Raw genomic sequence first — 18,577 nt, forward strand, 5'->3', positions numbered from 1 at the left:
AAATAAAATGTATATTTTGTATGTTACTTGACGTTTCTGTTTCGTTATTAAATTTTTTTAATATTTCTATAAAATACATATATTCTATGTAGGAGCTAATGCTTCAACAGAGCTTCGCAACTGAACCTACTTTACTCCCTAAGATCCTACTTTTTATAACTATTATACAACTTACTTTGACTTCAAAAGGACCCCGCACAAAACCTATGGAAAATGGTTTTCGGTCAAATTGGCTGAAATTTCACTATCTTATAGTTTTCGCCATGCTGATAAAAAGTTATCATTGCACCAAGTCCCAAAAGTCAATATTTCCCAAGATATAAAGGGTCAAAGTAGTGAAATATGGTCATCCGCAGTAGTAAGACGTATGTTATAAGTATAAGTGATACATTGATATTTATTCACGAAATAAAAATCGATTTTTACATATATATATATATATATATATATATATGTGTAAAAAATATAATAAATATTTAGTTCCGCAATATATATGTATATGTATATACAGGGTGGGGCAAAAGTATCGGACCGGTGAAATATTATATCTCGAAAAATATAAGTTTTACAAAAAACTGTTTCAGATCTTAAAAATACTGCGGAACTAAATATTTATTACATATATATATGTAAAAATCGATTTTTATTTATTTCGTGAATAAATATCAATGTATCACTTATACTTATAACACGTCTTATAACACGTACTTATAACTACTGCGGATGACCATATTTCACTACTTTGACCCTTTATATCTTGGGAAATATTGACTTTTGGGACTTGGTGCAATGATAATTTTTTCTAGTTTTCACGGAAAACCATAGGTTTTGTGCGGGGTCCTTTCGACTCGGAAGGCGACGAAAAATAGATCGTTTCCAATAATGACGAGAGGACAAGTGAATGGCCACTAATCACTTCGAATCTTGGTTTGTACCTAAAGGTTGAATAGGTCCTTTGAATTCAACAAAAACTCCTGAAGTTTGACTGGAATGTTTTGTATGTCGTATTAGCTCACATAATCCACATAGTTTACACAACCCACATAATACCCTTCGTTTACCACTTATTCGAGTCGCTAAAAATTTCTTAAGGCATGAGTTTTGTTTCTTTTGAAACGCTTCACGACAATTACTTGGGCCGTTTCTATGCTGAAAAGACCCAAGACTTCTACGACAAAGGAATTATGAAATTACCTGAAAGATAGAGAAATATTGTGAAACAAAATGATACATATATTACAGTTTAAAATTATTTTTAACTAAAAAATTTGTCTTTTGAATTTTGCTTGAAAATTCACACCGACTTTTCGAACAACACAATAAATCTTTCTAAGTACTACGTATCCACGATATCTATACACCGTTCTTTTTCTTTTTATTGTATTATTATTATCATTGTTATTTCTTTATTGGACTTAGTAGCAACGTCGTAACTTTAACATTCTTTCGAAAGTGACTGTTCGAATTTAAATCCGTGTCTTTACATATTTAGAGACTTTTGATTGTACTTTCCAAATTTCTTGAAGTAGAATCTCGTTCAAAACAAATGAACAGTGGCAGTATTCTCTCAAAGTAACGGGGCTAGAGAGAGAAAATGTAAAATAGAAGCACACTGCACGGGAGGATTGTAGATATACATTAACCTGAGCCATCTTCCAATTCTAGCGTATTACTCTTATTTGCTGCTATTTATTTTCTACGTTTAACGATAATAAGCGCAACGAAATAATTACAATAACTTCACTAACACAATAGTAGCATTAACACAAATAATTGTAATAAAATAATAATAATAACTACAACAACTTTATTTCATCTCTCTAGAGTACAATGTATGTAATCTCGAAATTTGTTGGAGTAAAATTTCACTTGAAAAATGGGGTGGTCGCTGTAAGTAATTTTTCACTCATATAGTAAATTCTGCACTCTGAATCGTCGAGTAAATATTTCCACTCGAAATTGAAAAGTGAATCTGATTGTACTCTACAGAAACACTCACTCTAATCGATTAAAACATTCATTCTAATCGATTAAAACATTCCCTTATATAGTCAGAATTCATTCTAAGCTTGAATAAAACATTCATTCTTTGGAGTGACAGTTTTCTGACTAGAAATTTATCTCATAGTTCTGATTAGATTAATCTCAATTGTTATCATATCCGTATAAGGTAATATTATCGTGTTCTAAATAGCAGCAAATAAGAATAACACGCTAAAATTGAAAGATGGTTCAGGTTACTGTATATCTGCGATCCTCCCATGCAGCGTGCACTTCTATCTCATATTCTCTCTCTTTCTCTCTCTAGCCCCGTTACTTTCCAATATATATTTACCTTCTCGTGCTTCAGCGGTTGCACGAGAAGTCGTGGTGTGGTCGCGCCCCGAAGGAACGCGATTCGAATACGAGGCCGGTTGAATCGCCTCTCTCGAACCATGCAACGACAAAATCGTAACGCGATCCAGCGGGGAGATAGATAGTTTTTCGACAAATCGCGTGAAGCGTCGGATTGAGTTAACGGTTCCACCTCGAGAGACACACTCATTTGCAGAATGATTACGACAGCGTTTTCCTTTGATATATTTCGGAATGTCAATACAGATGCACAATTTGAAAGGCAGAATTTGAGTAATTCTCAGAAAACAGGTCTTTCTTAATAGGATGTGTTTGAAAACAGTTTTCTACCAAGGCTCAAGGTTCGGAACATACAAAGGGAGATGTTAAACCCCAATTATACCAATTGAGGTGGGACACCAGTGAAACTCTATTATTGGATTAGTAAATACAGATTAGTAAATACATATTTTTAATTTTTTTTTGTTATAACACGTTTATATATTTTAATTTATAACTTTGACCAGCCATGTTAGTTATTCCTAGGATTGACTAAAAATACATCAGTCAAAACCAAACAGGAAACTATTATGGCTTTGACTAAAACACTTGACTGTTCCGCACATTGACTAGTCAATTCTAAAAGTGTCCACGCTATGGACTTTGATTATAATATATATTGTATTACATATAGTATATAGTATATAATATATAGTAATTATTCAGTTTAGGCTCACCTCGGATTTCGATGAAAATAGACTCAATCGACGCGTTTTGCACGAGAAACAACTTTTTTATCTGACAAAATCGTCACTCTCTACTGCGAAGTGAGATATTAGCAGGGTTGGTAACGTTACTTTATAAAAGTAACTCGTTATCGTTAACGTTATTTTCTTTAAAACGTAACTCGTTACAGTTACTCGTTACAAATTTTAAAAAGTAACTCGTTACAGTTACCGTTATTTAAAAAGTAACGAAGCGTTACTTTTTCGTTACTTTTTTAAATACTAAAATAAGACGGCAATAACTACTAATATAATTATGAGTTTGATAAGGGAAAATGGACGAGAAAGAGAGGAAGAGAGAGATTTATGTGGAATATAGGTATGAGATAGAATAAATTGAGATATAGATAGATCTGATATACAGGGTGCCCCTACCCCATTATCTCTTAAGGACGGATTCCTAAGGTAATTTGAAGAAAAAAATCCTAATGCAAAAATATCGAGGCTATAATACTTTTCAAATTATAAACGATTAAAGTTGACCAATTATATTGGCTAAAGGTCGCGCGCTCAGGTACGGTACAATACACAATGGTACAGATGCATGCACATAAGTGAGGATTTGCATAAGATATGAAATCAGTTGTAAATCCCTGAAAGAAACATCAAATGTGTAACAGCTTACTGATTTTCATAAATGTATTGTGTGATATTTTATTCATAACATTTTGACGAGATATTATTTGCGATATATTTATTTAAATGATAGAAAAGGCAGATTATTATTACATATATTGTTGTATGTACAGAATTTCCGTATCAATATTTATAAAAGTTATTTAGAAAAAAAGTAACTGTAACAATAACGACGTTACAAGTAACTCGTTACTTTCCAACCCTGGATATTAGCTGACAAAGTTAACCACTTTTAAGATTAGGAAAACTGTCACACCGATGACAAACAGCTAAATGTACATGCTCCGTAGCTACTTGCGCATTTCCTATAGTTTTCGAAATATTAGTAAAAAGGTGCCTGTTTCTAGCCATGTGACCCCGCACCGCAGCGGATGATGGCTGCAGTAGGGTCGACAAACTCACATACTAATGACGAGAACAATGGCTACGTTCAGCAGAGAAAGCTGCTTTGCAACTGTTGTAAAATTCGTGAATATAATTGGTACATGCTCTTGGATTCAACCAAAATTAAGAGCATACTCCAATCAGATTCACGAATTTTACAACAGTTACAAAGCTTTCTCTGCTGAACGCAGCCATTGAAACGAACGCCACCTGGCGGGGGCGAATTAAATCAATATAGCGCTGAATAATGAAGAATGAAGTTAACTTTCACGTTAATCTTCAAAGTCTGTGGTGCTTGTGAAATTATCATCGTCGCTTTGTGTCATACGAAGAAGAAAAGGTATTCCGTACTTTATTAAATATAAAAGTGCAATATAAGTAAAAATATAGTGCTATGTCCCCGTTACTATACATTTGTTAGTTATACATTACGCATAAAATAATATTACATTTGCAGCATGTCTTACAAGAAGTGTGCAATAGTAAATTACAATTTACTTGCCCCCGCCAGTACCAGGTGGCGTTCGTTTCAATATCCTCGTCATTAGTATGAGAGTTTGTCGGCCCTGGGCTGCAGTTTTTTGTGCTTAACTCACAAAAGTGTAACCGCCGTTATGTTAAGACGTGTTCGAACATGTTTAGACTTATGATTATATCTCAAAAATGCATAAAAGTGACAAAGATACGAGATCTCGTATCTTTTTCATTTCTATGCACTTTTGAGATGAAAGAGTAATCCGCCCTTCGATATATACAATGCCGAACGCAACTTTTGTCGGCTAATATTTCGCTTCGCAGTAGAGAGCAACGATTTTGTCAGATAAAAAAGTTGTTTCTCGTTGATTGAGCTTACTTTCATCAAAATCGGAGGTGAGGGGCCTAAACCCATACAGTACAGATTTTGCAGCAATGTTAAAAGTTGCAGCAGTGTTGCCGCAATGTTACTGCAATGTTGCTGCAAGATCTGTGCTGTATGGGAACTGAATAATTATCTAATATATAGTATATAGTGTATATATATATATATATATATATATATATATATATATATATATATATATATATATATAATTGTGTGTATAAATAAACTGTGTACAAATTGTGTATAAATATAATACAAATTAATTATAAAATATGAACAAATCCGAGTTGAAATTTTGACCCTATATTAAACTTTGAATTCTACAACGCAGTAGGAGTTAAGTTAGCAAAGTAGATTTAATTCTAATGGTAAAATTTGCTCCTATTTTGACTCTGATGATATCTGAAATTCTCCTTTTTGTTTTTTTAGCGCCAAAATAAGTTGTATTATAGGCTTCAGAATATCAAAATAGGAATAGGTTGAATGATTTAATGAAAATAGGGTCAAAATTTCGAGTAGGGTAGGTTAAATAGAATTAAAAGAGATTGATATGTAAATTTCAGAGTATGAAAATAAGTGTTGAATGGAATAGTAAGATTGAAAGTAGGATCAAAATTTCGACTCGGGAGTTGTATTTTAATTATATTTTTTGCATTAATTGTATATAAATGACATTATTATCCTCCCGCAAAGATAATTATTCGCGACCATTACTCTGAGATTGCTCTCACTGCCTCTAAAACAGTTCTTCGTCATCGGGAAATTTTGCCCGCGAAGTCACCCTTAAGCATCACTATGTGCTGCGACGGGCGCGGAATTCCGCGCTACAACGGGGATTCGGACAAACAGCGCGGAGTTTCAGGCAGATTTCCGTGCGAATCAGCTCACGAGCGATATCGGTAATCAGTGTACGTGGTCACGTGGGCCATGTCAGCGTCTAACGGGGCAGTCGTGCAGAAACGGTAAGCAGGAGCCGAGGGGAACAGAAGAGGAGCGCGCGTAGCAGAAGAGCCGGACGACGACGACGAGGACGATGACGACGATGAGGAGGAGGAACGAAAGCGGTGGATGAGGTCGTAGGGAGGTACGGAACGGTCGGCTCAGAATCAGGCGGTGCATCGTTAATGCAGATTGCCCGATTGTGAGTCCCATTCGATGAATCATGTGCTTTCCGGAGTGCGTGTCCGCACGCGCATCGAGACACGCATTGTCGAGGGTTTGAGGTGCCCCTCTGACTCACCACACGAACTTCACTACGCGTACGGCACCTCCGAAATATAAAACACTTTCCTTTGATTCAAATGTAATAGACTTTCGTGATTTCTCACGATGTGAGACAGTCGAGATGATGGATACGCGTGACAATTTTTGTAATTATTACATTGTAATCATTACATTCATAAAGTATATCGTATTAAATCAATCATTAAATTTACATTATAGATTAATGTAAAGTTTTCGTTATATTGATGTAGCAACAAATTTAAAAGTTGTACTCGAATTTTCATATTACATTTTATATGATCTATTGTTTTGAGCAAATTTTTACAGTTTCTTTTGTATTTCTATCTCGTCATTTTATGTGTTAAATATGAGTGTCATATGAATCACTTATAAGAGAGTAATAGTAGTAATCGTCGTCGTCGTCCGGCTCTTCTGCTACGCACGTTCCTCTTCTGTTCCCCTCGACTTCCACCATCTTTACAAATCAACTGATAAAGAAATCTATTTGTTTAACAAGTTTCTTTTTTCTGAAAAAAACTTATGTAACTTAAAGAGAAATCTTGTAAAACTTTTCCTTTGCTTTAAGCAAAGGGAAAGTATGTGAGATATATAAAGGATGGCATGCAAAATTGGGGATTTAAAAACTAATTCAAACGAGAAAATGTTACATATTCTTATGAGATTTTGAGTCGTAGAATTCGAAAATGACCATAAAAATTAAGGCACTAACAGGCAAAATTCGGTAAATTAAAAAAATGGGAAATAAAAATGGGAATAAGTGGTCCTATTTAAAAAATTCAAAGCGACCTTCGTCTGACTTTGTCGACGTGACTGAAGGTTAAACTGGTAAAGGAAGTAAATAAATATTTTTAATCCCTATAACTTTTGTCTCAAACATTTTTTTTATACAACTATATTTCTCGAATTATTTCGCTGAGCCGGAATTTTTTGCACACCCTGCACATATGTTGAGTACTTCCAGATAGTTGACTTGAGATTCTGCGATTCAAAATAACAAGAAAAATAATGCAAGAGTAAACATAAAAAAATTACGATTTTTCACATTTTTCTTAATTTTCCAAGTTTTCTCCGCTAGTGCCCTAATTTTCATGGTTATTTTCGAATTCTATGACTCAAAATGCACAAGAATATGTAACATTTTCTTGTTTGAATTACAGTTTCCGAACCCTCAATTTTGCATCCCTCTTTTGTTCAATCGATCGCAAGTGTCATTTTATGAAGACGTATCTTTTTATTTCGATATATTTTATAGACTCCTAGTCCTTTATCCTTAATTGATGACGTCAGAAACGAAAAATATAAACGCTAAAAATTCTTACAAGTATATCTCTTACAAGTAATTTTTTTAATAAAATGTACTTTTATAAAATAATATTTGCAATCAATTGAGCAGATTTGTAATTTTCTATTGATGTTAATCAATAATTAGTCGTGTAATTAATACGACAAGATTAATTTTATTGATATATTAATTTTTTTTTTTTATTGGAATTTGTTGATTATTAGAGCAAAAGAAAAGTTCCCGTGGTATTTTATAAATCTACTTAATCGGTTACAAGTGTTATTTTATAAATATATCTTTTTATTTCGATAATAATCGAAATTATTTTAGGAATAGTTTTACTCTTTAAAAAAATTAATAAGCAACAGAAGGAGTCGGATTTTTAGTACAATGATCAGAAAACTATTTTAATAAATTCTAGTCGCAAAATCCTACTGTTATCAAAAAATTTTAACTTTCTTTTTGTGTCTATTGTGCTTGAACAATATTGAAAATTTGACTATTTTGCAAAAATTGAAACCTTATATTTTCTTGTTTTTAATGCCATTAATTAAAATAGCAAAAATAGATTAAAAAAGAGTTTCTGAAAATAAAAAAAATAATTTTGGGATGATACATAATAAATGTTTATGTAGATGATACTAATAATTTACAATTTCTTTCTACATGAAATAAACATATCAAAACCATTACTTATTACATTATAATGTTATCTTCAGAAATTATCTTTTTTCAGACGTGGATTCCGGCGAAAAGATTAGTTTTACAAAAAAAATGGAATAGATCTTTTTTGTGCAGGATTCACAGACAATCAACTTTTATTTTAAACATTTTTCTCGTATCTGCATCTGTTTTCGAGAAATTAAACAAAAAATTATTTTAAGAATAGTTTTACTCTTTAAAAAAATTAATAAGCAACAGAAGGAGTCGGATTTTTAGTACGATGATCAGAAAACGATTTTAATAAATTCTAGTCACAAAATCCTACTGTTATCAAAAAATTTTAACTTTCTTTTTGTGTCTATTGTGCTTGGACAATATTGAAAATTTGACTATTTTGACTCCCCATATATCTCCAAAATTACCCTTGTGTTCAACTTAAAATTTTCCTGAGATTAATGTCCCATCATAAAGTCACTCGGGGTAAACGTGCGCATTGGGTAAATGTGCAAATTATCTATATCTCAGCGGAAAAAGAAGATAGGAGTTGGTTATTGTTAACCGATCAATAGCGTTTAAGTGCCTATTAAAAGTAGATGTAGCAAGAACTCTATGCGCAATAACAAAGAAAATATTCACGCAGTTATGAAATATTAAGTAACAGAGTTAGATTTTTCGCTACGGGAAAAATGTATCACGCTAAATTAAAAAAGGAAAGAGAGGTAAGTACATGTTTTATACGTACTATTATAATGTAAGTTTATATTGCGTAACAATATTTGAGGTTCTGTTCGCTATTGTTAATACTGAGATTTAGGGCCAAAGCATAGACTTTTGCATAACGTATAAAACATAACGCATAAGAGAATAAACCAATCAGAGTTCTTCATTTCTAACCAGAAGAAGAAGGGAAATGAAGAAATCTGATTGATTTATTCCCTTATGCGTTATGTATTATGTGTTATGCAAAAGTGCCTGTGCTGTGGACCTTAGTTTTTGTTGACAGTGGGTCAAGTGTACGTGGACAAGTGTACGCATGCGTATACTTAGGCTGCGTTCCGTTTTACGCATTATGCGTAAAACATTTTCTACAGTATACATGACATGAACTATAGATAAATGCGCGCATATGCGTAATACGGAACGTGGCCTTAGCCGCATAAATTAAACTAGCACTAACGAGAACCGACATAATCTCAAACGCATGCACACACTTATCCTCAAAACTATTCTAAATACTGTACCAAAACACTGTAATACTATACTGAAATCTTTTAAAACACTGTAATCTATATTATATTGAAGTTAATGATTAAAAAAATGTTGATTGCACGCTTACTCCAAGCGCGTTTATTTACCCCGCAGTACTGCGCATTTTTACCCGCAATATGGGTCAAGTGGACGCATTCATCTCTTCGAGATAATTTTTAATTTTGCAAAAATATGAAAGAAGTTGGATTTAAATTGTTATTTTTTTTTAAGAAGTATAATAAATAGATTCCACGAAAAACCATATTTTTTTTATTCAAGTCTGTCCATTTTTAGTTAAACAGACGTTAACTAAAAAGTGCGCACGTTTACCGCGAATGACTCTAGAGTATCGTTTGGCATACAATTCAATTCAAATTTCGAGGGCTACAGAATGGGTAGAATTTGGGGTTATTATTATCTCGTGACTAGATACCGACGAGGTTCAATTTCTGCCAAAGCACCTGTCTATCTGCTGCATTCGTACCTATTTTCATAACCTAGATAGACAGAAGATATGTAAATTTGGCAGTAGTTTTACTAGTCGCTTTGCAAAAGTTGTTTATGGATAGTTCATATGGCATGTATATTTATTTTACGTAAAATAGTAATACGAAAAGAATGTGAAAAAGTAAACAAGATTTACTCAAAATAAAATGCAATATGAAAATCTCGGAGTAACTTTGAATATATTCCTTGCTACATCAATATAATAAAAAATTTATATTATTATATGATGTAAATTTAATGATTAATTCAATACACACAATATATTTATATATTTTCTTAGAAATATAATTATACAATATATTTTCTTAGAAATATAATTAAAATAATTATAAAGTTTTTTTTCTATTATCGATTGTCGAACGTCGTGATAATTATAGGAGTCTATTTGGGAAATAACAAGTCTAGTCAAGTATAACGAGTTTAACGGAAGATCTATGATCTTGATTAATTTTGCAATTTTTCATCCTAATTGTGATATCCGCTCTTACTATTAGTGGGACGAGGGAGATCTTAGATAATGCTATTGTTGCCCATCGCCTACGCACTCCAAAGATATACCTCGATAAGATACAAACTTCGTGGACTGGAGTCCTACATACGTTAGCAACATATGGCTGGGCGAATCGATCGAAGGCATCAGATGAGTTTTCTTGGAACTCGGCGATACTTATATCTCTCTTTCTCTCTCTTTCTCTCGAGAATGTCAGGGTCTGGGGACATGTTCGATCATACATTCCGTCATAAGCGGAATTATTTCTGAATCGGGAAAGTACAGATCGATCGTTCGCAATATGGAACGTTCGTTCGAGAAGTACACGAGCAAACCGAAAAATTCGCGACCGGCTGGCACGTTATATCAAAGATACTTTTTAATCAAAGAATTGAAATATATATACTTTCACGAGGTTGTCATTTCTTACGCATTCTAACAAGGAAATATATAGAAATGTGCCTTCTTGATTTTTATGGGTTTTGATTATTGCAGAAAATGAGAGACACATATTTTTATATATATTTTTTCTCATATGTATTCATACTATATATTATTTTTTATATTTTTTATGTTTCACTTTTATACATGTTTAAGAGTCAAAACAAACTCTCGAAGGAAACGTAGCAAAATTAATTGCGAGTGTATATCTACCGTAAGATATATGAAAAATATTTTAAACCGAAATTTCATGACATTTAACGTTTTCTATAATTGTACATTTAAATTTTTCAAAAATTATTTTTTGTAACGTATCCTCAGCACTAACATGGCATTTCTTGACGAATTTAATGCACAGTAATGTATATTAAATAACATAAAAATTTTATCTAAAACATTTTCTCTCACATCTCACAATTTCTAAGATGTTTACTCATAAAACGTTTTATATCCCGGATATGTCTCAATCTCTAAATATACGAAATAAGAAAAATATATGAAAAAGCGCGTGTAAAGGAAGTATCTTTATCTTCTTATTTGTTCTATATATATATCTATTTTTGGAATTCTTCAGAATCCATCTTTGTGTGCGTCTTTCTTTACGTGACATACGCGTTTACGAAAGCTGCACGTTCCGCGTTAAGGTGTGGAAAATTAATTCCGCTTTTCTTCGCGTGATCGATCAGCGATGTGACTTCGAGTAGATGAACGACGGTGATTACCATTAGGCCGATGATTACATTTAAAGTAAGCGTTACGTATAATCTGATCCCGCACTGGGCAATTTGCATTTGTAGACTTTAGAGCGAGAAGAATATCGCGCAAAGGTGGCCGCTGTTTAATCTTTGAGTCATCCAGAAGCCTTACAGAATCTTCTCCACACGGAGATATAATCTCTTTAACTTCTGTAACCGATAATCGTTGCTTGCGTAGTTTATCTAGCATTTACGTTGAATGATATCACATCATATCACAGTATATTTAAGGACATATTTATATTCACTTCATTTCGTTTGGAAATCTTATATTTACGAAGAAAGATAGAAATATCTCTAACTTAGGTTGCATTCCAAAACTTAGGTTTTCTTGAGAAAAATTTTACTGGAAATCTATAGTTCACGTCATACAGATATACTACAGATTATCCGTAAAAATTTTCTAAAAAAGGACGTCTTATAAAATGCAATTTTAGTTCTTACTTAAATTTTTTTTAGTCTTTCTTTACATAATATAAAAAAGCAGAACATGTTTATTCCTCTGCAAACATGTGCAATAATACAAACATATGCATACTTTTATGTAACATATGTTGGAATTTTAATTTTATAATTTCTGCTAAGTTGTATAAATTTCAATACGAGTATAATTTTTTTGTTATACTACTAATGTATCTTATCAATATATTTATATTCGACTAATAACAATAAAATAAATTTAAAAAGAAATATATTATAAAAAATATAATATAATATTATATATTACAAATAGAAAAACGAGGGAATGAAAAAGAATATCTTTAATCAAATATGTAATTAATAAAAAAATTTTTGGAATTATTATGACTCTCTAAATTATTGGAGAAAATATTTGTTATCAATTGCTTGTTATGATATATGTGTGCACTGATACGTAGTAGGGCTAAAAGTGTTTACGAGACGTGTTTACATTGTACTCTTTCATTGTACATGATTTCATTGTACTCTCATTAATGTAAGATCATCAACAGCCTGACAATTGTCAACGTCTCAACCACTCATTATCTCCACTGAAAAGCGCAAATGCTAAGAAAAAAAAAGAAAAACAGAAAAACTCACCCATTTCTTCTCGCAGCGGACTCGTCCTTTTCATGTCGTATGTCCTCTGTTGTCGCGAATGGATCATTCCCGCTAACGCTTGGAGCTTGAAACGTCAATTCCAGATCAACGTCGCTGCCAAGAGAAGTCCCGAGCAGGAGTGGTTACGCGCGGTCGAAACGAGCGGGACGACAGCGGAAGCCCGAAACAATCGCGAAGGATTCTTCTCTCGGACGCGCGATCGTTTCACCGTTACGTCGGACGTGAGCGCCTCGCACATTCCTGGACCGTGTCCAGAAACGATCTGAATTCCAAATACCAACTACCATAATCGGAGATTCAAAGTGCTCGGCGGCCGTTGGTCTAGAATTCCGAATCGCATTATAGGGACTCTCGCGGGCCGGTGACCGACGGGGATCACGGTGAGATCGCTGGAATCAGATCCACCCTTGGGTCTCGCTCCAGTTATCGGCCAATGGTGGCCCGGATCCTTCGCCTCTTGAATCTGGGCCAATTTTTTCCGACCCCGAGACCAACCCCTTCGCGCGACGCACGGGTCGTTGTCTTTTCCGTTGCGTACGTGATTGTGTACGTGTGTGCGTACGTGCGAACTGGTAAGGTCGAAGGGATATTCGTGGAAAAAACAAGCAAGGATCGCGCATCCCCTCCCCCCTTGGCGGATGGACTGTTTACTTGCACGTGTTCGGTTTGAATGGACTAACACGTAACTATGCACGTCTCTCTCCTTCTCTCTTTCTTTCTCTCTCTCTCCCCCTCCCTCTCTCCGTTAATTTATTATGTATATGTATCACATTTTTTTAACTGCATATTGTGATATCTTGATACTCGCTGATCATTTTTCTTCCTTTCTTGCTGTATCCTTCTACTTTGTCTTTCTTCTTCTACTTTAAGTTCTTCAACATTTTTTTTTGAACCGTTAATTACCGATAACTTATTGTTATTATTAATAACTTATTAACATCATTAATATTAGTTTTTCAATAATTTATTATTGTATCGTATATCACAAAATACACGATCTTTTTGCGGTGATCACCTCGCAAACGAGTTCTTCTTAACTTACGTAGCTCGAAAGTTTATAAATAATGATAATAACAATTCTAATCTAATTCTTAATTCTAATCTAGGCAAGATTACGATTTCCGGAGCAAGTCTTGGCTACAGATTCGTCAGGCCATTAGAAACAAAAGTTTAAGAACAGAAGTGGCGGTGCAGCTTAGTTTAGGAGATATAAAAGTTTTTAGTTGCAATTTGCAGGAATCGATAACGACGCGTTTTTGCCATTTGCAGACTATTTTCGCGTTGCTCAGAATATATCACGTGAAGGCATAGCCTATACATTCGCATTCCATGTGTGAATATGTAAGTATGGGTAAATGTATGTATGAGTGTATGTGTGAATATGTGTAATAAGTCTACCATATACTAAAATAGATACTGAAAACATTAGCAGAGACTCCTACGCAAGATAAAATGTTCTATTAAATATTCGCCTTACTAAAAAGATGAGTCTATCATATACTGGAAAGATTAGCAAAGATACTTACGCAAGGTGGAATTGTATCCAAAGCAGCATACGTATGACACGCCATACTATGTGTATATTTTTCTTTTTTTATTAGAATGTTGCTATGCGACTGCGGGGGGAGCGAAGCCCCCCTCCCCCGTACCCTTCCTGACAGGAAGTTTCGCCTCTTAAACCCCTTTTTGTTCATCTGCATATTGTTGTTTATCGTCAAAGTTTTCCTAACTTCCTATCGTCACAGTTTTCCTAACTTTTATAGCAGTCAACCTTATCGATTAATAGATTCTGACAGAATACAATTTAATAAGGGAGTGACGCACGAAGTCACGAGAACGCGAGAACGAAGTCGTAGCAGCGTCACCGTGCGTGCGGCACTTTCCTAGTATAAATTATATTCCGTTCTGCATTTCAAGTTTAAAAAAGATTAATATTTTTAGATTGTATTAGGTGTTATTAAGTTAGGTCAGTCTATAGTCAGTCTATAGTCTAAGATATAATTTCCACCTAATCTACTACTATATTATTTGTAATAACGTAAAAAATAATCTGCAAATGACAAAATCGCGTCGTTATTGATTTCCGCAAATTGCAACTAAAAACTTTTATATTTCCTAAACTAAGACAGATCGCCACTTTCACCACTCTTGAACTTTTGTTTCTAATGGTCTGTAGATGATGAATCTGCCAAGTCAAAACTTGGTGCTCCAGAAATCGGTTTTGATACTTTTAAGATATTTTATTAAACATTCAAAAAAATTGAAAAATTGTTTATTATAAAATAATTGTTATATTAGTAATTGTAAAATAGAGAGTTATTTCGCGTTGCAGCTTCAGCATCGGAGTAGCATGTTGTCTATCGGCATACATTATAGCGCCTGTTGTATTTACCTGAAACAAAAAAGAAGTTTCGTTTTTTTAAAAATTGCATTATAAATAAATCACATTATACTAAAAAAGTGTAAATTTAAGAAAATAGCGGAATTTTGAAGAAAAGCTGCAATTTTAACGAAAAATTTTAATTTTAATTATGCAAAAAACACACAATTGAATTTAATAATATCACTAAAAGTACTTATTCATCCGGAGAGGAATATTTATTTACATGTTTGCACAGAAACAAATCGATTGATTTTTTTTAGTTATGCTGCACGCTAATCTGAGAAAAAGTTATTTCGAGAAAAATACATTTAAAGTTTTGGGTATTAAAAAGTAACAATTTTTGAAAAATTATAGCTGCTTCCTCGTAAAAGTTTTGCAGTTCAATATGTTATTTTTTCCGCACTTTTCAAGCCTCTTTCGTGCTGCTTAGATGTTCCTGTCTCTTCAACCATTGCAAGTATTAGCGAAAAATTTATATATTACTATTCAATAATAATTTCCATAATTTTTAATATGACATAATAACCTTCATTGAAAACATTGGCAGCAATAAAAACGATCTCGATAATCTTTATGCCGGAATTCAAGTATTTCGGAGCCAAATGCCACACGGTAGAGTTGGAACTCTCATTAGCATTTTGCGTGTGCTCGCCTAAACATTTTTCCAGAAGATCTTGCCGTGACAGATCTTCATAAATCGGCAAATGCCTATGAACATCTGAATGAAGTGCAGGTAGTTCGAAATCTTCCTGTTTACCTGCGGCCCCAGCGACACGCTACTTACATCAACTGTCGGCTCCCGGTGGATAATTTTGATGCGTCGGCTTCTCATTAGTGGAGCATAAATGATGGTACGTCGTCATTATAGCTTTTGTCATTTCATCGGCGGAGACAATATCTCTTCTTATCGTTAAGCTGTAATATTTTGAGTCTTTTTATAAGAACAATTTTCTTTTTCCTTCAAGTTTTTCTGTTTTTTTTTTAATATTTCACAGGCGAGTATCCATCCTCTTTTCTACCTAACTCTTCTACGTTCAATACACTTTGAAAAGTAGTGAATATTTGAGGGTCGTCGCCAAATATCTAAAGAATCATGCCTGGAGCCTATTCATACATGGACTAAACGAAAGGACGCGCTATGCGCGCTACTTGCGTGATGTGCAGAGGTAAAATCTGCACGGAGAAAAATAATTTGTTGGTCCAGTAAATTTTCTGCTGGTCTAGCAAAATCTTTTCGTTATTATATAGACAGCAAAAAGATTTGCTAAGAGTACTAATCGCTATTTACTGGATATAATTTATTTTGCTGGATATAATTTGCTGAATCTACAAATTATTTTGCTATAAGAACCACGATGGATTTATATAAGCAGTTACAGTTTTGCTCCGATAGCAAATAAATTTGCTAAAAAGATACATCATTTTGCATCAATAGCAATAACGTGATTCTTAGGACAAATATACTCAACAAATTTTTTCTATCTTGGCAACGAAACTATTTTTGCTCTAATGACGAATAATTTGTAAAATTAGTTATGTCAACTAAATTTTTTTTATGACACTATGAATGTGCAGTAGCAATGACGATTTTGCTAAAAGAACAAAAATTATTTTTCTCCGTGTGTTACAGCGTTAATGCTTCGAATTTCGTTCTGTGACTTCAGAGATATATTTTTCAGATATGCTATTACTAATTTATGCAAAAAACGTTGATTTATGCAAAAAATCGATTTTTCGGTCCATTACACGAGGTTTCCCCCTTAACTATATCTAGTCAACTTATAAGAAAGGCGTGGAAAGTCGAAACTGCAGCAAAGAATAAGGTCCGCACACTGAGAGAAAAAAATAATTGGAATAACTATAATCTCACTATATTTTATAGTTTATTTTGGCCTCAAACATATATTTATAGTTCATCTAAACATGAAGATATAGCAGAATGAACACACAATTTATAGTCACCATTTTATTACTCTATGTGTATAGTAAAGCACACTTTGGGAATATAGTTATATGTATCTATATTTGCCAAATATTCCAATTGTATTGACTATATAAAATAGTTAATTTCTCTTACCATTCAATATTTGCTACCTTACTATACTTCTTATTTCAAATAATTATAATTCTTGGTAAAAGTTTTACATAGGTCAATTATACTATGCTTATATTGTAAATATTACAAACATTATGATGACATTTACTATAAAACTAATATTCCTAACTATAATCTTTTTACTATGCCATTATAGTTCCAAATATCATACATTTTTCTCTCAGTGCAACATCACCGGGCGAAAACAGATTTTTTGCACGAAATTCACATTATCACCCACAAGTTACTTCTTTCAATAACTTCATGCTCCACACGTGAACAATACTGGAATTTCGCTGGGTATTTAGCTCCATATTGAGATGATCTCGTTGCAAACACTTTTATTTTACTCAAATAGTGTATCATATGAAAAAAAAAGAAAAATTTATGTCATGTCATAACGAGACTGTTATTATCAAGCGATAGATGTGGAGGAAGTCACTAACGAGACGACCAATGGGACGAATGCGAGACGCGATTACGAGCGGACTCGTCCACTTACATTTGTGTCTGCATTATCGTCCGGCTAGCGCGGGGCCTCATTAACAATACTACGCTGCTAGCCAGACGACGCGAAATTACAATGTTCGGCGATAAAATATCGCCTCGGAAAACCGTCCGTTTAACCGTCCGTTTCTTAAGCATCTGTTTTCCGATCTTGCTGGAATAAACATTAATGTATGCGTGTCTAAATATAATTTTTCATATACAGGATGTTCAACAGTCCTCATGATTTTTTAGACACTTCCGATGGTTTAAAGAAAAGGTTGCGAGGTGAATTTTCAACGGTTTCGTGCAGATTAAGAACTTACAATAACACAAAGTAAACAATTTTTCTCATGAAGGAATTACCTTGAATTTTTTAAATGGCACTTTTCTTACATGATATTGTAGAGAACTTTGAGATGAATTTAACGCACTATCATAAATGTTACTTTTGTTAATATTCAACATTAAATGTGCAGCATTATCTCACTACTAGATAATTACAGATTGTGCAAATTTAGATTTAAATAGCATAATAACTGTTATGCATAGAATTTGTTAAAAAGAACAGAATTTTGTGTCGCGGAAGGAGACAAGTAATTTGAACATTTGCTTCTATAAGTTAGAGTTTTTTTATTGTTTTATTATTGTTGTTAATAAAAGTGACATTTGTAATCAAGCAATATTTTGAGAAACTATCCTCTCGGCAAATTTAGAAACAGTATTGTCACGTTGAGAAGTCTCAGTAGTCTCGATACCTCGTTAAACAGTTAATATTTAATCACTTACAAATCTTGTGTATAAATGTTAAAATTTTTATGTGTTACCCATATTTTATTGTTATTTCAATTAAAAGTTAACATATTACCGATATGTTATAATTTCCGTAATGTTTCAATGT

General features: G+C 33.3%; 1 protein-coding gene across 1 annotated transcript in view; it reads right to left on the reverse strand.

Annotated features, from left to right (window-relative positions):
• The window catches only part of LOC116850232 (ras-responsive element-binding protein 1), a 169,306-nt gene extending 156,514 nt beyond the window's left edge, over positions 1-12,792 (reverse strand). The window contains exon 1 of the mRNA XM_032828266.1: positions 12,692-12,792. Coding sequence (XP_032684157.1) covers positions 12,692-12,758 — 67 coding nt within the window. The 5' untranslated portion in view covers positions 12,759-12,792. The remainder of the gene's footprint in view (positions 1-12,691) is intronic.
• Between the last annotated feature and the right edge of the window lie 5,785 nt (positions 12,793-18,577).

Source organism: Odontomachus brunneus, unplaced genomic scaffold (assembly GCF_010583005.1).
Source record: "Odontomachus brunneus isolate Ranch 3 - 2012 unplaced genomic scaffold, Obru_v1 Obru_scaffold_138, whole genome shotgun sequence".
NCBI classification, from domain to species: Eukaryota; Metazoa; Arthropoda; class Insecta; order Hymenoptera; family Formicidae; genus Odontomachus; species Odontomachus brunneus.